We start from the raw sequence: 20,942 nt of genomic DNA on the forward strand, positions 1-20,942 counted from the left end.
GATTTAACGGTTAATAACTACTTAAATGCCCCTACATAACCGAGAGGACGCATAAGAATTGAACTACTCTGAAATTACTAACTTGATTGTCGGAGTGTCGGTGTTGATGGCGGCCAAGCACCTAAATTGGTGCGAATTTTTTTATTTTGCAAAATTTGTATCAATGGAAAAAACAACAAATGGGAGGAACATAACATTTTTTTAAAAAAAATTAGAGATCTAAATAATTTTGTCATCAACTTGTTAGAAAAACATTGGGAAGAATTACAATGAAACACTAAATCGAATATGAGTTTGAAGGCTTCAATTATTATCAAAGTCAAATTATTTGACAAGTAAAGTAAGCAGAAGAAGGTTTGAAAATGAGGCAAATTGTATTTTTTGAAAATTAAGAAGAGAAGAGCATTTCTTACACCATTTTCTCTTTTAAAAAAAAGAATTATAGAAACAAAATTGTTTGGTAATTAAGAATGCAATAAGGCCTAGTCAACTAGGGCACATGTTCATCTTACAACCTCCACCACTATTTCCACTTGACAAAAACTATATTTTATCCGTCGGCTACTTAAATTATAATTCAATTTTAGTCGTTAAACCTCATCATGATTTGATGTAGTGATAAATAAAAATATTGAATTTGTGAAATATCAGTTAAGTGAAAATCTTGTTCGTTCGTTCAATCTAAGATATAGTTTTCTACATAGCTAAAATTTAACATTTTATAAGTTTAGTTGCTTAATACCTAAATGCTAAAGGATCAAACTGAGTTCAGAAATTAAAAAATCTATTTTCTCAAGCACACTTAATTAATTACTAAGTTTATGAACAAAAAAAACAGGAAGAAATTGCTACATAACTTAGGACAAGTACCAATCCTTTGATGTAATTTGAACTTCCATCCTGACCAAAAAAATAAAATATGGTCAGATTCTTACGTTAATCATAATAATAAAACTTAAACCCACTATTATTTGATAAACAAGTTAGGTTTTTCAACATTAAATATTCTTTGAAAATATTCACAAATAAAGATATCAAGCTTAGCTAATTTAGGTGAAAAACACAATACCTGTAAGGTGAAGATAGTTAAGATGATGGTGAAGGCAAGAGAAGAAGTTTCAATGATACCAAAATCAAGATCCATTTTGATGCCCATACACCATCCAACAATCACACTCAATGGCACCTAATTTTTTTTCAAATTTACCATCAAACAAAACCATTAGAAAATTAAGAGTATAGATATATATATATAGAAGGAAATTTTCTCATAATCAACTCTTATATACAATAATATATTCAAATCCTAAGTTTAAAATTGTAATGATCTTGATGATAATATAGATACATTTTAGTCAACTAGTAGTTTACCACAAATAGGGAAATTTGGGCTGCAGATCCCAAGGCTATTCCTAGTGTTATATCCTACACAAGAAGCACACAAGGAGAAAATAAAATTTTATAAAATGTTATGTATATTTATCGATGGAATTCTAATTTGGTAATTTGAATTTAATTTTGGAGTGTATATAATACAAATACCAATTTGTTCTTGACAGCAAAAATAATTGATCCAGCATGTTCTGCTGCATTCCCCATAATTGGTACCAAAATTATGCTTACAAAGCTCATTGATACTCCCCATGATTTTGATGCATCCTATCATTTTTAACTCATTTCAATCAACCTTAACTTCAAAAATCAAAATAGGATAGGATGATACATTCCTACCCGTTTAATAATCAAAGTTTTATTACATCTGTAGACACTACTCTCAAATCCATCTTTCTTTATTTGTTACCTACAACTAAAAAAATAGCTTTAAAAAAATTTACTTATTTTAAATTTGACTAAGAATAATTCAACCATTTTATTTTAAAAAGATACAAATCATTATAAGATATCGAGAGAAAATAAAATAGTTATCATACGGAATCTTAGAGACTATGTTTAGATCATTAAAAGAAAGCACGTCGATCAAATTGAAAGGGATCAATGTTCTTGTCCTAGCTTTGCTAACTATTATTTTTCTCCAAAACAAAAGCGCACAGGTTAAAATTGTTTGATCAAAATATTATATTTTAAAAAAATATTCAATACATTTAAGATGGCATTTAGCAATGATATATAAATTTGAAGAAATTAAACTCTTGATAAAAAGAAAAAAGGAAAAAGAAAAGAATTATTTTTTATGTTACCTCAATTGTTGCAACAATGTATTGTGATAAAATAGATATGAGTATGGTCATACCAACCAACCAAGCAATTGAACTCCAAATACCAACCACTGCCCTTTCTTCTTCTTCTTCTTCTTCATCCTCTTCCTCCTATTTATTACATTTTTTTTTTTGTTAGTTTAATTAAAATACTTAGTTCTAATAATAGGTATGTCAACTAATAAATAAAAGAAAATTAATGTAAATGAAAAAATTGGCATACAGTACACAGTATTGATCTCAAATATCATCCTAGCTATTAGTGTTTTATCATTGGTATAACCTCAACTTTTGTTGCATTTTGTAATATTTTGTTTCATTTTGCTATATTTAAAAATGCTTTAAAAAATTATTTACAATTCAATTTCTTTCTAATGCAACTTCTATCACAAACTATAGGAACAAAATGCTAAATTTGTTTGTACTGAAAAAAATGCAAGTTCTACTGTAGACTAAAGTGCTGCTATATATAAGAAGGATGAAGGATGAAACGAGTAGGATATAGAAAAGTTACCTGTGGTAGACCAAAAAATTGGTGATGGGTTTTCAACTGGAAGAAGACATAAGCAATGTATGCAGTTAGCATTAGAAGGCTGCAAGTTCTTGATAATTGAAGTACATAAACGTTTGTTGAGATCATCATTGTGGGTGATGCAAATGTAAACATCAATGGTAACGTTTGGCATAGCAATCCCAACAACAACAACACACAGCTCACATTGGCCACTTTCTGTACGTAATTACCATAAAACCAAAAGAATCATATATCGTATAAATAACGAAAAAGTAAAAAAGAATTAGAAATAGTTAGGAAAAGAAAAGTTATATATATATATATTACTAGGTTGAAAGTCTGTTGCTTGTTGAGATTGGATAAGCCACCAAAAAGCAAGGAAGTCCCAAGAACAAGAAGCAAATTGGAAAGAATAGAACCCAAAAGAGAGAACTTCAAGACATTGACTTTGTTTTGATGAAGAGCAAACATTGCTATTATTAACTCTGTTGCATTCCCACATGTTGCATTCACTAGCCCACCAACTGCATCCATTTACAAAATATTTACAAATACATCAAAATATCATATCATAATAAATATATATATATGACATAACGTAATCTAAGGAATGGACGACGGTAGAGATTTCGAGTACCTGTGTGCCCTGTGTAGCATGCAATCTGCCTGAAATTATTTTTGCAAATAGAAGAAAGGAAATGAAAAGAAACTCATACAATAATCTTTTAATTCATTTAAAAAAGTATTGTTTTTGCTTTCATAATTTAGTTTATAACTTTAAATATAGAAAAACAATTTTATTTAGATATTTATACATTCAATAAAAAAAACTCATAAAATACAACAATTCATTATAGAGTAATAAGGGTACTTACTCTGTCAAAAAGCTAACACGTTCAGCAAGTGGAGCCAATCCGAGTAAGCTCAAACCAAATATCCATGTCTACGTGGCACAAAAGTCACCATCAAATATAATATATTAAACTTAATTTTTAATTTTTTTTTTAATTATAGAACTTTCTTTCAAGCTTTAGAAATAAAAATTATTTCTCTCATCACCTTATTTATCATCTTCAATTATCAAAAAATACAAGAAAAATGTATACTTCTATTTTAAAACTATTTTAGAAAAACAACCATTAAAATTTTAAATTACTCCTTTTGAGAAAATGATAATATATCCTTAGAAAATGTACTATTATATTTGAAAATAGTTTTCATTTTTTTCTATTAAAATCTATCAACTTTTTCTATATTTCAAACTTCAATTTTTTTTTTCATTTTCATATCTGTCCTTTCAAATATTTAATTTTCATCATTATAAGATTATTGTTAGTATCATTTAAACTAGTTAATAGTAAATTTACGTTTGGCTAAATTTAAAATCATAAACTGAAATGAAAATTAAAAAAAATAATAAACCAAAAACAATATTTCAACCAAAGAAAAGAGAGGAAAATTTAACTAAGAAAAAGTTGCATTGTGCAAAGTTGAATTAAAATGCAAATGGCTTACTCTTCCAAAGCTATAAAAATCCGCCGCCACAGCCAAAGGGATGGCCGGAAAAAGCACAGCAAGCTTTGTTCCAAAAACCACTTTCACCAAATTCCTCCACAGTTCTCTAACCAACCCAAACCTCACCGGAAGAGAAACCGCCACCGTCTCGGCACCTTCATTGATCTCCAAATCCCCATTTAGTACCAACGGCTCATTCAAACCCATGACAGCAACCAAGCACACGGCGGCGGAGGAATCAGCCTTAAAGATGAGAGAAAGAAAGTGAAAATATAATCTCTGAATATATTGGTTTTTAATGAGAGAAGAAAATATATTAAGGAAGGAGGGAAATTTCTGGGAAATTTCGGGAATTTTGTTGTTGCATTGCATGAGAGTTACACATAATTGTATTTTTGGGAGTTGGGAAGTGAATAGGTGGAAATTAGGAAGGGTTACCAAATATCATTCGTTTGTATTTAATTTTGAACTATGGTTTGACACTTGATTTCCACCTTTTCTTTTCCTTTTGTATATGTTTGGTAAGTTTATAATGGTTGATAGATTAATTTCCATAAATATAACAAAAACATTCAAATATTTACCGTCATGGAAATAAAAAAGTCCATGATATTTTCATAAATTTCAGGTTTGTTTATGATATTTTTTTTTCTTTTTCGTGATTTTATCATCTCCTATTCTATTATTACTTCTTTTTCAGCGGTAATATTATGATTATTTAGGTAAATATTTACCAATTTCTTCATTTCTTCTTTAAGAATTTCTTCCTTCTTTATTTCTCATTTTCTTCTTTTCTTCTTGGTATATGATTTAAATGATATTGGTACATGATCTAAATGATCATGTACAAATATCTAAATGATCAGTTTTTTATTCCAAATAAACAAAGATAAATCACTATCACTAATAAATCATTTAGATTTGGTATAAGATCATTTAGATTTGATACAAGATCGTCCATATTGTGTACAAAGATCATTTAAACTAAGGCACACAAGTACAAGATCATTTAGACAATACAATGATACAAAATTGTTTAGGCTTGGTACAAGATTTTTATTATGAGTACAAGATCAGACAGTACAATGATCCAAAATTGTTTAGGCTTGATACAAGATTTTTATTATAAGTACAAGATCGTTTAGATTGGCTACAAAACCATTCTTTCACGCGCTCGTGACTGATTAATTGTCGGGTATTTTTGTTATTTCACATTCTGAGCATGTTGATATTTTTTTTTAAATTGTTAAATATTTTCACGCTTTATTCTATTTTTTTAAAAAAATCATTTAGATTAATATTTAAGTCGTTTTTCTTTTAAAACTAAGTTATGAATATAGTTAATAATTTATATTTATATTAAATTAAATATGTTACCTATTGTCTTTTGCAAGTATTAATAAAAGATGATGGATATATTCATTATGAATTCTTGATTTTAGGATATATCACGTATGTATTAACACATTCATTGATATTTTAATATTGGAGTATGAGAATTAATCGATTTTATAAATAAAAATTGGTTAATTATTTAAGTTAAAATAAAAGGCTAATTTAATGGATATGCAAAGATAAAGTTTAGTTAGAGGGAGCCTTAAAATGTTAGAAAAAGAAACGTTTAAATTTAAAACTTTCGATTCAAAAGTTATTATTGAAAACATCTAAAAGAATAGACTCAAAAATGTGAAATTAAATGAAAGGAATGACTTTCATGTGGTGACACCATCAATCAATCTTTTAGTGTAACTATTCATAAAATATATTAAAAAGTTTAAATAAACTTTATGAGGTTGGATGAATTTTGTTATAAATAGTTATAATATTTTGCTATTTACGAAAATTGATCTATTAATTTTTAATTAAAATTCAATTTCTAATTAAATTATGCTAATTGCTACCAAATTATGAAAATTTCCGAACCGGTTCAAGTAAAAGAAACCCAGTTGTCTAGAAGCTTCATTAGACCGGAACTTCTCGTTAGGAAAAAGGAAAAAGCTTCGGTGAAATTCGCGGGAAAGGGAAGCAGCAAACCCTAAAGGGATGGCAGAGAAATTGGCTCCAGAAAAGCGCCATAGTTTCCTTCACAACGGTTTGTTCTTCATCCTTATCTATTTGATCTTCTAAATTTTCAATTTCAATGAATGAATTCATTGTTGTACGAGTTTTCTGATCTCTATACTTGTTTGCACGTGGTTTTTCAGGTCAGGAAGTGTTTGAATGGGATCAGACACTGGAGGAGGTTAACATTTATATTAATTTGCCTCCAAATGTTAATTCCAAGCAATTCTACTGCAAGATTCAATCTAGGCATGTCGAGCTTGGCATCAAGGGGAATCCTCCTTATCTCAATGTCGGTATCATTGGCATTTTTATAGATTTAATTTTGAAATTTCGATATACTGCTTGGTTTATGACTGTACCAATTTGTTTCAATCATTCAATTTCAGCACGAGCTTACTTGCCCTGTGAAGACGGATTCTTCTTTCTGGACCTTAGGTGATTGCAAATTCTTGCTTTAATCACTAAAATGGAATTTTGGATACCAAGTAAATTTCATGGGACTGAATTCAGCTGGAGGCTTCAGGAATTTTGTTATTTAACAGCTTTTGTTTATTTGGTGTGGCAGAGGATGATATAATGCACATTACACTGCAGAAGAGGGACAAGGGTCAGACATGGGCTTCCCCAATACAGGGTCAGGGTCAACTTGATCCTTACTCCTCTGATCTTGAGCAGAAGCGTCTTATGCTCCAGAGGTTTCAAGAGGAGGTCAGATTTTTTTTTTTTTTTGGGTACTCTTTGTTTCTTTTCTGGAGCATTTTTATCATTTTTATTTAGAGATCAATTGTTTCAAGTTATCCAAATCGATTATTTATGGGAGATTCCTTGCTCAAGCTAATTGAGTAATAGTTATTGAGATGTTGTGATTACTACTTGTTGTTGGCATCTGAAACGAGGTTAATGTGCCTTGTAAAAAATAAAGGCTATCGTGTCTGGAAAATCATGACAAAGAGAGAGTTTGTGGTCTATTTCATCTCTTTCGAGGCATTTTTTCAAAAGTTAATTAGGTGCAACTGGTAGGAAAGAACCCCAACTCAATAGGCCAACTCATTGCCCAAGTGATATCCCTACAGTATCATCTCTCATTTAGAAAAAAAAAATCTTGATTCAAGACACTACCATGTTTTTCTAGATAAGCAAGACTCTACAGAAAGAATCTTAAATTAACATATATTAATATGTTGAAAAAGATATGGCACTCCCATGAGTTCATGCCATAATGGGAGTGCCATCATGATGGCATGAACTTGTGACAAGCTCTTGCACCAACTGATGTAGGATGGATGAGACAATGTTTCAAAAGTGATAGTTGATACAAGAGAGCTCTACGATTCATATAATGTCATAAAAGTTAGTTCATTAATTATGGATGAGGTGTTGTAGGATTCTTGCTACTTATTAAAATTTGATTTTTTACTGGTTTTATATATCCCACAAGTGGGCAGCGTGTTTTTATGTCTTTTTTTGGCTTACTGTTGAAAAGTAATGATATTTTAGAAATACACGAATGGGTTTCTTTTAATTTCAGAAGTCCTGATTTAAGTTCAGTTAAGTAATAAAACCTTGAAATTTAACCTGCACTAATTATTTCTCTGCAGAACCCTGGATTTGACTTTTCACAAGCTCAGTTTTCAGGCAACTGTCCTGATCCAAGGACCTTCATGGGGGGAATTCGCTAAGTTTGACAAATTTAGTGTGGCATTTATAACTTGCATGGACGTGACATTCGGTAAATAATGTAGTTTTTGTACTGGTCTTGATTTATGCAAATCCTGTAATGACCACGATTGTGAGAAGGATATGTACTGAGTCCATTCTCTGTATTGAAGTGAAAATATTTAGGTGATATAAATTTAACTACCAACATTCTGTCTTTTAGCCTTCTCTTTGGTTTGATATAAACAAGAGTTCCAAATTTGATAGCAGGTGCTAGTTCATGGTAAAAATAGGTACCGAATCATCATTCTCCATATATTTGTTTACCCAAATCTCATTCCCAGTAAAATAGAGAAGGGGCCTCTTTAGTTTAAGTTCTCCCTGGCCAACCAAATTATGATGAGATGCTGTTTAGATTTTTAGTTCGTGTGTAACAGCTCATATTGAATGCATTTTGCTGCTGGGGCCTATTTTGTTGCACTTGTCATTGGCTGCCATTTCCTTTTCTTTTAGTAAAATAAATGAAGGGTTTTCTTTTGCTGGTTCCTTTAATCCTTTGAGCAATAGAAATTAAAGCGTGGGAATTAGAAAATGGAATTGCTGTGGTGATGGTTGAGAATGCAGTTGTTGGAATCTCATTCAAAAGTGGTGAAATGAGTTTGAGGTGGTATTAGATTCCTAACCATAACATTGTATCGTTGCCATCCATTGATATTCTCTGCCTTTTTTTGCCTTGTGTTTTCAGATTCCTACCTCTCAAAGGATGGATTATTACTGTCAGGTAAGCTATTTCTAATACCTTTCTCTTTGGAATTTAGTCGTGATAGTGTATAATCTAGAAATTTAGATACCATATGGAAACTAATTTGGAAAATTTGAAATTTAGAGATCAAATGATAACTTAAGCCAAAACATAGTGGGTAAAAAAGAGAACGTTTTGAAACTTATTGACCGAATGAAAATTCTACTCAAAACTTAAAAGAACACAATTGTTTTGTACATCTCTAATCACTTTCTCAATATCTTAGTTATGATTTTTCTTTTTTTCTATGTAAACAATTAAGACGAAGGATTTTTTTAAAAATAATGTAAATATATTTCAAAAGTAGGTTGTTGTAAAACTATTTTTAAAAATAGGTGATTTGAGGTACTTTCATCGTGTGGACTCTACTTTTTCTATTTTTTTTATATATATATACTATATTGGGTCAACATTTTTTTATTTTCTAATTATTTATATACGTGGGTCTCACACATTTCAGTTTTTCTCATTATTTATATATATATCCACATATAATAATATATACATTAAACATTCAAATTCTAAAAATACATTTCTTTATTAAATTAATTTATTAATTTATTTTTTTCTTTATTTATATTTAAATATCTCAATCTTCAATTTTTTTATTAATTTTTTTTAAATTTAATTTAATTATTACTTAATCAAAATTCATTTTTTCTAATTTAATTTAATTATTACTTAACCAAATGTATAATTTTGAAACTAACCTATTTTTGAAATATGTTTCAAATTTTATATTATTTTTAAAAAAATTCCTAAGATGTAATGCATTTGTTACCCTTTGGCTAACATGAGCGACTAAATGCTCAAGACATTTAATCATTCTCACTTTCACATTTTCTTAGTTCACGGTAATGACTTGAATTTCTATGTGTGTTAATGCAAGTTTGCATTTATTAGATTTCTTGAGAAACCCTAAAACCTACCAATCTTACTTTCATTTATTAGATTTTAAGTTTTGTTATTAGATTTTTTTGTCATAGAATGTTCTAAACAAAGCTGGGTTTTGAAAAATAAGAAAAGTAATTTTTGAAAACTTGTTTTGTTTTTTAAATTTGGCTAAAGTTTCAATTCTTCTACTCGAGGTTGATGAAGGTTATCATAAGATTATAAAAAAATAAGCTTATCTACAAATCATATCCTCTCAAACTTTTTTTTCTTCTAATTTTAAACATTGTATAATTATTTTTAAAAAATCAAACCTAAAATAGGCTCAACACTTTATAAATCTATTTTTTAGAACTTAAAAACTAAAATGGTACATTTTGAAAAGCTAGTATCTATTTTTTAGAACTTAAAAACTAAAATGGTACATTTTGAAAAGCTAGTCTATTCTATATTCATCGAAGACTAACTATAGTGACGATTTCTGGTTAATCATTTTTTAACAATCACAGAAGTGAATCATTTCTTATTTTTTAAAAACCAATTTCTTTAAGTTGTCTAGAGTCATATTTTTGTGCAAAGTAGAGTGATTTTGGTCGGTGAAAAAGTGTCAAAATCACCGCCAAACATCCTATAAATGATTCATTTTACCAAACAACACATAGTAGAGATTTTCTCATTCTTTATTCTTTATGATTGCAACCACAATTTCAAAAAATCATAAAAAATGATGTGAACCAAACTAGGTGGAATACTTCTCTCATTTTTACTAAACTGGTGAAACACTTTCAAATATAGTTCAGATTTTCTCTCTCTCTCTCTCTCTTTTTTTATCTCATTTGAGGATGTGGACCAAACTTGACATCTCAAAGAAAACAAATTACTGATTCTTTCACTTCTTCTAACTAAAGCTCAAGAAGTTATTAATAATATACTCTTTATTTATAGATTTGGGATTTGAAATAAATAATAATCTCAATTTGTGTTTAATAGATTCTCAAATGATAAAAAATTTGTGTAAGATCCATTATATATAAATTAAAACTCTAGTAACCTACAAAATTGAAAATTCAAGAATCAATTGAACTTTTTAACAACCAATCAACTTCATTCTAAAGTAAATCGTGCTAATAAGAGAAATCGAATGAGAAAAAAAAGAGTTTATGTCAATGTCAGCTCAAATAATTTCTACACCAGATTATAAAAGTGTTTACCCAAAATCTAGCTCAATGCTTTCTTTTTCTTTTTTCTTAAGTAGGCTCAAATTGAAATTTCATTAATTTTGTATTGAATATATGTTATTAATTCATGAAATGCACATAAACATATTTTTATTAAAGAGTAAAGAATGAAATCGAAAGTTGAGATACAAACATTGCAAAAAGTTGATCTTTTTTCTTAGAACTCCCTTTGTTGACCATTGCCCACTTCCTTTTACAAATTGACAATCAGATCTCAAACTTTTATGTTTTATTTCGTTTTGTTTTTATTTATTTATTTAATAATAAATAAGGAAAAAAAGAGAAAAATAAATAATTAATTCGATTCCATGCAAAATAATTCAAATTTAAACCTTTTCACAAAACCCTTTAAGAATCTAAATCTCTCACCGGCGCGCGTCGCCATTCTCTGCCACCACCACTCTCTCCGTCTTACACGACTCTTTTTTTTCCTGTCCTCTAATTCACTTTCCTTCATTTTTTCACATTACAAAATCTCCTTCATTTCCTCCTTCAAATTCCTCCTTCCATGGCGGCTTAGCCTTTTTCCTTTCCTGTTTCCACCCATGATCCCAATACCCACCGATACATTTTTCTCCTTTCTTCAATTTCTCTCTTTTTTCCCTTCACAACCCCCAAATGGTGAGCGATTCCAAAGACCCACCTCCCAATTTCCCCCCTCGTGCTTTGATTGTTGGTAATTTCTGCCATGATTTCCTTATTCGTGATGCCCATGTCGTCACCGAGTCCCTTGGTGGCGCCGCTTCCTTTATTTCCACGGTTTTTGATGGTTTATCGGTTCCTTATGTTACTGTTTCAAAGGTAGGGGAAGATTTCGCTTACTCGACGAATCAGAGTCCGATTGTTGTGTCCGATTCGAATACGACTGCTTTTCGTGCGTTTTTTGATTCTTCAATCTCTGGCGATGGACGTAGAGATCGGATTCTGAAAAGGGTTGCGGCTTGTTCTCCGATTTTGCCGTCTGATCTTCCTGATTTTAGGTTTGATTTTGGAATGGCTGTTGGAGTTGGTGGGGAGGTTGTTCCTGAGACGCTTGAGCGGATGATTGAGATTTGTGATGCTGTGTTTGTTGATGTTCAATCCTTGATTCGAGTTTTTGATGAAATTGATGGGACTGTGGAGCATGTGGATTTGAAGGAGAGTGGTTTCTTCCATTTGTTGCCTCGAATTGGGTTTTTGAAGGCCTCTGCTGAAGAAGCTCCGTTTATGGACGTTGAAGAGGCACGAAAGCTTTGCCCTGTCGTTGTGACGAATGGGAAGGAAGGCTGTACGTTGTACTCGAATGGCAGCCAGTTGCAGATTGCTCCGTTCCCGGTGACTCAGGTCGATCCCACCGGTGCTGGCGACAGTTTCTTAGGTGGTTTTGCGGCAGGGTTCGCGGCTGGATTGGCTGTGGCGGATGCTGCATTGCTTGGGAATTTGTTTGGATCTCTTACCGTCTCCCAAATTGGCTTGCCCCATTTCGAATCCAGAATCGTGCAGGTTTGTTTTCGAATTTTGAACTTTGGATGAACACTTTAACAATTTCAGAAGATTGATTGTTGGATTTGTTTTGGTAGCTTATACATTGCTTTTCTTCCCTCTGATGCTATCATGAAGTAGTTGAACTCTGTAACTTCTTATTTAGAAACAACTCTAGGACAAGATGATCATATAATCGGTTTTCTCATTATTCTCATATCTGGTTGAATAAGGTGAGAGATCTGATGAACTTTTCTGCCAAAACGTGTCTTAACTTAGCTCTAGTCTGGTTTGGCCTGATAGGGAGTGAACTTACAATCATGGGGCTAGCGAGTTAAAGGAAAAAAGTTCATAACCCTATCTTATATCCTTTTTAGCAGAATATATCCAGTAAGTCTTAGAACTCTCTCTTTTTTTTTCTTAGTTTGTTTTTTTAGAGCAAGTGGAAGTTTTCTTCTGAAAGTATGGATAGCGATTTCCAGTGCGACTAACTTTGATTTTCACCCGTTGCCCATATCAAAATCTTTGTGAAAGATTTTGAAAACGAAAGGAGCTATGTTTCTGACTTGACTTTCAAAAACAAAAATTATGTTTGTCTGTATTGCTATATTTGTTACCCACGAGAGAATCACATAGTCTTGTTTTGTTTAAGGTCTACCGATAGCCAAGTTTCTCATTAACGGTTAAATGTAGTTCGTAAATGAAAATGGAGTGGTAATATTTCATGTTTGTGGAGACAATCGTTTATTTCAGCCCTGGAAAGTGATTCCAAACATGCTCGTTAGTTAGGGCCTTGGTTTTTTAAAAATAATGATTGAGGAATGATTTTTCTTATCTCTTTTGAGACAGCAGATAGAGTATTGATATTCTGATGTGTCCATAGTGGAACAGAAAGCATACATCCTGATCTAGCTATAAAATTTTGTTACTTTTAATCATCTGTACATGTACTTTTGTTTGGGGTTAGCTCGTGTTGCGTTTCCTTTGGTACCGTTTCTTCAATGCTCTCATATCTCTTCAAAATTGTTGAAAAAATCGATCTTGTTTTATTTTTCTCCTTTGTGAATGCTTGTATTGCTTGCTGTTGCTGTTGTGCTGTTTGAATAAGATTTGAAAGTCCTTCAACTTTTCCAGAGATAAAAGTGCTTGTTTCAGAATTTGAAAGCCGGATGTCACCTCTAATGCTGAATGTCTATTCTATTATAGTGAACTCTACTTCCCTTTGTGTTGCTACAGAGAATTAAGGACGAGGTAGAGAGAAGAAAGGTGCAGTGCATGGACTCATGCCACCCAGGAGAGAACAAGTCGATCCATCAGATGCCAGAAGGACACGAACAGTTCCAAAAGTTGCTTGGGACAGTCAGATCGGAATGCCAATTGAGTCTGCCAACTTCTCCCATAGCAGTGGAACAAGTAAATGGGCACTACAATAGTTAATATGAGGAGCAAATTAGGAAGCCAGCTGAAATTTTCCCATCAAAATCTCACAAAGCAAAATAATTGTATAACTTCGTTTTAATCATGTAACTTTGGTTAACAAATAGAGAGATCCATCCATAGCTTACGTTAATACTTGTATCAGTGAATCTGCAATCATTCAATTCAGCATAAAAAAAGTGGATAAACCAAAGTCATCTACTTGAAAATAGAAGAAAATAGAGGAAACAGAAACCAAGCTATATGTTTTGTTTTACTTTCCTCAAGTTTTCAGGTTGTCAATTTGTTTCTTGAGCTACAAATAATGAGTTTAGTACTCTGGCTTACAATTTTAAGATAAACGCTGGGAAGAACTTTAAAGAAAAGTTGGAAGTTATAAATGGTATTATTGGATAAACATTTGTGTGTTACTTTTTCTTTCTACCAATAGCTGGTAATTACACCATCGAAATTAGAACCTCTTAACCCTTTTTAGTATTAAAATTGAAATTTCATATTTATCATATCTTTTTTTTTTTTAGCATCAATTGATTTTAATGATCAATGAGAAGGATAAAATGATTGATGAAAAGGACAGATGTATTTATTAGGATCATTTATGGACATCAATGTCATTGGTTCATAATTTTCTTCAATTAAAGTAACATTTAGAAAACTATCTACTAATCTACATAATTACTCCAAACAAGCTTTTTGAAATGTATCTTTACTTTTTAAAATACGGTTACAATTTTACTTCTTAAGAGAGTACTTATGCTGCCCCTTTCAAGTCTCCAATTGGGAAAGGTGTGATTGGATATGCTTTGTATGCAATAAGTTCAATATTAATTTCTTTGTCAATTGGAACAAATCCTTCCCTAATAATTAGGATAGATATTTAATATCTAAAACTAGCGATTTACTTGTCAGTGTTTCATCATATAATCACAATCCTTTTGTCATCTAGACTATCTTACTCTTGTTTTAAAGCTAAAAAAAAAAAAAAATCAATTTTTTGATTCTTGTATTATTAAACGTAGAGAAGAAAATGATGTGAAGGATTAAAAGACATATAATATATACATCTGAAAAGCTTAAAAACAAAAGTGAAAATTTTAAGAAAAACTTAGAGAAAAGACAAAGAGAAAGACAAATCTCAACCGAAAAAACGGACACAAACCATAATGTGAGCCTCTAAAATAGTCTTCTTTCCAAATTAGGCATTTTCCCAATTCCCTCTTCTCTCTTTCAGAAATGCAAATCTTCACATTTCCCCCATGGCTCCGGCACCCAGACCTCCCTCCCACCTCCTCCCCTCCGTCGTCGCCATCTGCTTCCTCTCCCTCACTTTCCTCCTTTGTTACAAGGTCTCTATAACTCTATTTCTTCATTGCTGCATTTCTTAGACACCATTTTCTTATACTTACTTAGTTCTATTTCCTATTTCTTTGCCCACTTTCAGGTAGATGATTTCGCTGCTCAAACCAAAACTGTTGCTGGTCACAACTTGGATCCAACTCCATGGCATTTGTTCCCTCCCAAGACATTCAGTGATGAGACTCGCCATGCCAGAGCTGTTAAGATCATCCACTGTTCTTACCTCACCTGTCGCTATGCCACCAACAATGCCACTAAATTCCCTTTCCATTCCGCTGTATCAGCTCCCAAATGTCCTGAATTCTTCCGGTGGATTCATCACGATCTGGATCCTTGGGCTCGTACTCGAATCTCGATGACCCAGTTGGAAGAATCTCAGAAATTTGCGGCGTTTCGTGTAGTGATCGTGGAAGGTAGGCTTTATGTTGATATGTACTATGCTTGTGTGCAGAGCAGGGCGATTTTCACGATCTGGGGTTTGGTTCAAATGCTTAGAAGGTACCCTGGAATGGTGCCGGATGTGGATATGATGTTTGATTGTATGGATAAACCGAGTATCAATCGGACTGAGAATAAGGCCATGCCGCTGCCTCTGTTTCGGTATTGCACGACGGAGGCTCACTTCGACATTCCTTTTCCTGATTGGTCTTTCTGGGGATGGTATGTATGGCATCGAATTAAGATCCCTTCTCTGCTTTCATAGTTTGTTCTGTCCCATCCTTGAATTGCAACTTTTTCACCTAAAGTCTTGGCTTTCATTTTTCTTCCAACAGTTGTATGTTATGTGATGAGGATTAGGAAACTAATTATGTTATATTTTTCATCAATGGATGTGGGGATGTTATGCAGGCCAGAAGTGAACTTAAGATCATGGAGGGAAGAGTTTGAAGATATAAAGAAAGGGTCGAAAAATTTAAGTTGGTTCAACAAATTTCCTCGAGCTTATTGGAAGGGAAATCCAGATGTTGATTCACCTGCTCGTGAAGAGTTGCTGAAATGCAATCACTCAAGAATGTGGGGAGCTCAGATCATGCGTCAGGTTCAATCTGGAATCCTCAAAGCTCTTTCTTTCTTTCTATGAATTTCTTTTGTATTATACGCAAATCACTTGTTGTTGAGCTGGGAAAACTCAATGTGCTTCATGGCAGGACTGGGCACAAGAAGCAAAAGATGGTTATGAGCAGTCTAAGCTATCCAACCAATGCAACCACCGGTGAGGATGGCTCTTTCCTTTGCGGATCCGAACTTGAGATTTTAATTGAATGGAATTGGTTGGCTTGGTTTATGTTTTGTAAAACCAAAATAAACCGGACCAAACAAGAAAATCAATTACCTCATAGAAAAAAGAGGGTAAAAACCAACATTTATTTAGCTCAAATTACTCCAATGTTTGAATGCTTAATTTAATTTAGGGCTGAAAATAGGTAATAAAAAATTATGGCAACCTGAATCAAGAAAATTAAATCAAATTGATTGGTTTGATTAGAAGGAATTGATTAGAATAGTTGGTTCGGTTCATGGTCTAATAAGAGCAAACAAAACCAAACCCTAAACTCCTCAAAGGAGGTTTGGCCCACGGACTTAAGTCAGTCTTAAACAACTCACGTTTATACCTTTATTATTGTTGTGTGTTAACTGGCTAGCTGAGGCCACCGTCTCTATCTGTCTCTGCAGGTATAAAATCTATGCCGAAGGGTTTGCTTGGTCTGTGAGCTTGAAGTACATTCTTTCATGTGGTTCAATGTCTTTGATTATTTCACCTCAATATGAAGATTTCTTCAGCCGTGGTCTTGATCCTTTGAAGAACTATTGGCCCATCCCCTTCACTAACATGTGTGAGTCTATTAAGCATGCTGTTGACTGGGGAAATACTCATTTCCCTGAGGTATATAATTCTTAACTTCCTTATCGTAATTCTTTTTCTTGGTTCATGTTTATTACTATAAAATCTCTCTTCTTCCTACAACAGTTCCATATAGAGAAGAATATAGGTTTGTTTGAACCTGTGAATTTGGAAGTTGGTGATTGTTTTTGTTTCTCAACACTGAACTCGAAGGTGTATGATGTTAATTTGACTAACTTATGAAAGCTACCTTTACTCTGAGTACCAAATTTTACAATTTATTATATATTAACTCTAAAAGTTTAAGCCGCTGAAATATGTTTGGTTCATAAATTCGATATGAACAATGAAAGGAAAATGCTGCTTTCATGTATAACAAACTTACAGCAATATATTAAAATCATGAACCAAATCTGCCCATGGAATATGTTAACTTTTCTCTTCCATACGTTCTAAAGAAGGATTCGTTGAAAACAGGCCGAGACTATAGGACGGCAGGGACAGAAATTCATGGAGAACTTGAGCATGGATACAGTCTATTCTTACATGTTTCACCTCATCACAGAATACTCAAAGCTTCAGGACTTCAAGCCAACCCCGCCGCCATCGGCTTTAGAAGTATGTACTGATTCCTTGCTTTGCATTGCGGACGAGAAGCAGATGCAGTTCCTTGAGAAGTCAGCTGCCTCGGTTTCGTCAGTCCCTCCGTGCTCACTCAACCGTGGTGGTAGTGATATCATTTATAGTTGGCTGCAGCAAAAGTAGAGGAGGAAGGCGATGTAGGAGGAAGAAATGGCTGCACAAAGAGCCTCAAAGTAGAAGTTATGTATGTTTTTTTTTGTTCCACTTTAGATTATCGAGGAGAGTAGTGTTTATGCTATAGTGATTTAATTAAAGTAATTTTACGCAAAAAAAATATGTCTAATACTTTGTGTGAATCTGACCAAAGTTCTACATTGGTTAGATAAAAAGATGAGCTTAGATATACAAGTGAGAACATCTATCTCTTTTGGGATGATACTAAAAACAAAGTCATGAGAGTGTATACCGAAAGTGAACAATATCATACTATTGTAGAGACTCTGATCAGTCTATCGAATGAGCAAAGAGCTTGGGATAAGCTCAATCTAAACTATTAGTTATAGGGTTGTAGTATATAAGGTTGGATGAGGTTAGTTTTGCAAGGGATGTTTTTGGACCAATCCAAGGGAACATAAAAATCAATCCTCACAATTTTGACGTAAATAAAGTTAGCTAGACTAATTATCATTATATTGATCAACATAAAAATTCAAGTTGGTTGAGTAGTAGGCAACCCGACTCTCCCAATTTTGGTTTAGGATGGATTGAAAGTTAGAGGTCATTTATGACCGACCAACCATAAAATTTGAGTCGGTCATGTGGCAAAGAGTCAACCATCAAAATTATATTTTAGTTTGGACTAAAGAAAGAGTAAAATGGATAAAACATGAAAGAAATGTTGGATATATGAAAGGATAGAAACATGCAGTGATTGTTATTATCACTTAATGAAGTTCAAACTTTGAATTGATTGTGAAGTGTAAGAGATAGATGTTTTAGAGAGCGAGGAAGGACGGTGTTGATAGAGGAAAAGAAATCCTAAAAATACACACATTTATATACAAACACTAAATTAATTGAGTTTAAGTTAAGTTGAACTTTAATTTTATTCACGTACAAATAAAACAAAATATACTATTTTTTTAAAAAAAACTAACCCAACTCAATTCTTGTGATTTGAGTTAAGTAAATTAAGCTTTTCCCGGTCGTAAACTATTTTAAAATCGACTTAGACAACTATTCAATAGTTGGATTGTCTCAGTGAGAAAGTAACTACATATAGTGAAGAAGAAGGGTGAATATTATGTTAATGTGAGGATATAGAATATAAATGCCTCCACTAACTTCTTAAAACATTTAACTTAAATATCAATGAAATCACCAAAACACTGAATGAAATCAAAATTTATACCCAAAAGAAAAAAGGAAAGTATAAAGATGGAATAGAAATACTTCAAGTGACAGGTATAAAGATGTATAACATAATTATATCAATGAAATCAAATGTGATATCCCCTTCAGTTCCTTTTGACATAATATTCCATATTTGATTTGGGTTCTGTCTTTTCAAATTTATTTTGATTTATTTTCAAGGTTACTTTTCATTATTCATATTTTAAATTAAATACACGTGATAAATTTTTTAGAAAATGAAACGAAAAAAAAAAAAAAAAAAACTTTGAGGTGATACGATTTAAACCCCAAAATAAATATATTTAATAAATAAGTGGGTTATTTTTCTTTTATTTACTTTGAAAATAAAGAATCTCGAATAAATTAACCATAAATTTTAGGAATAGGCAGCAAAAGAATTTCAATTCAAAAACATGTTCATACATAGAACCAAAAAAAGAAAAAAAACAGGTTCATTCATTTTTCTTTTTATTTTAATACTTTTCATGAAATTATCTCACGTTAAAAAAATCACAAAATCTCAAATAGATTGATGATCTAAAAAGAGGTACTGTGTTTGATTTTAAGATAGTATAAGTTGTATATCAAATCTAAAAATGACTGACATTCATAAACAATAATAGAAGTTTATTAGTTTTTACGCTGATAGAATCTAAAATTTTATTGTATCTTGTAAATATTTTAATTTATTTTATTATTTTTAAAAATGGTCCTAATAAAAATAAAATATAAAAAATTAATATTTTGTAAACTAAAAACTCACGTAAATATTTCAAAATTAAGAAAACTTAACAAAAAAACATTTACACTTTATTTTCAATGTATTAATTATTTCTAAATAAATTAAATATAATTTTCTTCCAAATAAATGATTAAAGAATGATGTTGTAGAAATTGTTTTACAAAAGATTGATATAAAAAATATTTTTAATAAGTTGGAAAGATAATTTGTCCTAAACTCAAAATTAAAGTGTTCAATTCTTCCGATATATAAATGAACATTAAACACGATAGGGATAGGGTGTTGAGTACAAATCTAACCTAATACAATATAATTCAAAATACTATAAATATTGGACCTACTTTCCGCTACCAATGAGCATAATATCACTCTAGCTAGCTCAAACTCAGCATCATTTCAATCTAAATATACACTCGAGCATCAGAGTGTAGTATTATGTTGGGTTTTGGCTAAATATTTGAAGAGATGAATCTCAAATCTAAAAGAAAAATGAAAATAATGAGTTCCTATAGATAAAAAGACTAGGAGTGAGTTTCAACCGCTCTGATTGATTCTACTGCTCAAAACAGCCATAAATCTCAACTAATAGGACTATAACCTATTTCCATCATAAAGAGTATGACCACTTAAAATAACACTCTTCAAGATTTTAAAACTTTTTCGACACATGTCGATAAACCCTATTGAGTTTGATGTTGTAACTTTCACCTACTTTGCTCACTTGAAAGTTCTTCAACCATTGATATACAAGTATCATGACTTATCTTGCATATTTGTTTAGTCAATGCTCTGTGTCCAAATTTATAGAACTTTTAACATCACATCCTCGTTCATGGTAAAACAAATATACCATATGAGGATGGATTCTATCTTTCTTCGAGAGAACAATTTGTTGTCTTCCTTGATAGATGGTCTTAGCATCCAACCTAGATCCTTTGGCTACCTACTCTGTTAAGACAATCATTTTTTATATGCTCACAAATTGTATGCATTCTTAACCTCTTTTATGCATGAACTCTTTTCTTCTTCTTCTAATTGCTAGCTACCAATGTTGAGTTCTCTTTTGAAGTACGTCCTTCACTTTTCAATCTTCTTTTCTCTCTATTAGAAGTTTGCTAGTAGCTTCAACAAAATCTAAAGTTTTCTTTCCGTACATCAAGTTTGGCTCTATATGTGTTTGTAAGAAGTGAAAAGTGATAAGATGAGTTTGAG

The 20,942-nt window shown here is 31.8% G+C and overlaps 4 protein-coding genes across 4 annotated transcripts; 3 read left to right on the forward strand and 1 right to left on the reverse strand.

Annotated features, from left to right (window-relative positions):
* Positions 1-819: 819 nt before the first annotated feature.
* On the reverse strand, positions 820-4,452 carry CAX4 (vacuolar cation/proton exchanger 3-like). The gene is given in 10 exon segments (NM_001305749.1): positions 820-900; positions 1,070-1,186; positions 1,372-1,425; positions 1,543-1,659; positions 2,199-2,327; positions 2,731-2,946; positions 3,058-3,254; positions 3,368-3,396; positions 3,606-3,673; positions 4,246-4,452. Coding segments are annotated over 10 exon segments (1,215 nt in total).
* Positions 4,453-6,177: 1,725 nt separating this feature from the next.
* LOC101206090 (nudC domain-containing protein 2) lies at positions 6,178-8,234 on the forward strand. Its single transcript, XM_004151409.3, has 5 exons — positions 6,178-6,337; positions 6,450-6,598; positions 6,696-6,744; positions 6,875-7,017; positions 7,908-8,234. The coding sequence occupies exons 1-5, from the start codon at positions 6,289-6,291 to the stop codon at positions 7,986-7,988; spliced, it is 471 nt and encodes a 156-aa protein (XP_004151457.1). The 5' UTR covers positions 6,178-6,288; the 3' UTR covers positions 7,989-8,234.
* Positions 8,235-11,253: 3,019 nt separating this feature from the next.
* Positions 11,254-14,191, forward strand: LOC101209785 (inositol 3-kinase). The gene is made up of 2 exons (XM_004145208.3): positions 11,254-12,378; positions 13,594-14,191. The coding sequence occupies exons 1-2, from the start codon at positions 11,515-11,517 to the stop codon at positions 13,792-13,794; spliced, it is 1,065 nt and encodes a 354-aa protein (XP_004145256.2). The 5' UTR covers positions 11,254-11,514; the 3' UTR covers positions 13,795-14,191.
* A 712-nt stretch (positions 14,192-14,903) lies between these two features.
* Positions 14,904-18,113, forward strand: LOC101204476 (O-glucosyltransferase rumi homolog). Its single transcript, XM_004145270.3, has 6 exons — positions 14,904-15,140; positions 15,236-15,810; positions 16,000-16,189; positions 16,299-16,363; positions 16,825-17,035; positions 17,471-18,113. The coding sequence occupies exons 1-6, from the start codon at positions 15,051-15,053 to the stop codon at positions 17,756-17,758; spliced, it is 1,419 nt and encodes a 472-aa protein (XP_004145318.2). The 5' UTR covers positions 14,904-15,050; the 3' UTR covers positions 17,759-18,113.
* The last annotated feature ends 2,829 nt before the right edge of the window (positions 18,114-20,942 follow it).

This window comes from Cucumis sativus, chromosome 1 (genome assembly GCF_000004075.3).
Source record: "Cucumis sativus cultivar 9930 chromosome 1, Cucumber_9930_V3, whole genome shotgun sequence".
NCBI lineage: Eukaryota > Viridiplantae > Streptophyta > Magnoliopsida > Cucurbitales > Cucurbitaceae > Cucumis > Cucumis sativus.

Bases quoted from the DNA above. Each gene is read 5' to 3' on its own strand.
- LOC101206090 (XM_004151409.3), top strand. From the start codon at position 6,289: ATGGCAGAGAAATTGGCTCCAGAAAAGCGCCATAGTTTCCTTCACAAC. The intron at 6,338-6,449 runs GTTTGTTCTTCA...GTGGTTTTTCAG, and splicing joins CCATAGTTTCCTTCACAACG to GTCAGGAAGTGTTTGAATGG. The intron at 6,599-6,695 runs GTCGGTATCATT...ATTCAATTTCAG, and splicing joins GGAATCCTCCTTATCTCAAT to CACGAGCTTACTTGCCCTGT.
- LOC101209785 (XM_004145208.3), top strand. From the start codon at position 11,515: ATGGTGAGCGATTCCAAAGACCCACCTCCCAATTTCCCCCCTCGTGCT. The intron at 12,379-13,593 runs GTTTGTTTTCGA...GTGTTGCTACAG, and splicing joins TCGAATCCAGAATCGTGCAG to AGAATTAAGGACGAGGTAGA.
- LOC101204476 (XM_004145270.3), top strand. From the start codon at position 15,051: ATGGCTCCGGCACCCAGACCTCCCTCCCACCTCCTCCCCTCCGTCGTC. The intron at 15,811-15,999 runs GTATGTATGGCA...GATGTTATGCAG, and splicing joins GATTGGTCTTTCTGGGGATG to GCCAGAAGTGAACTTAAGAT. The intron at 17,036-17,470 runs GTATATAATTCT...CGTTGAAAACAG, and splicing joins GAAATACTCATTTCCCTGAG to GCCGAGACTATAGGACGGCA.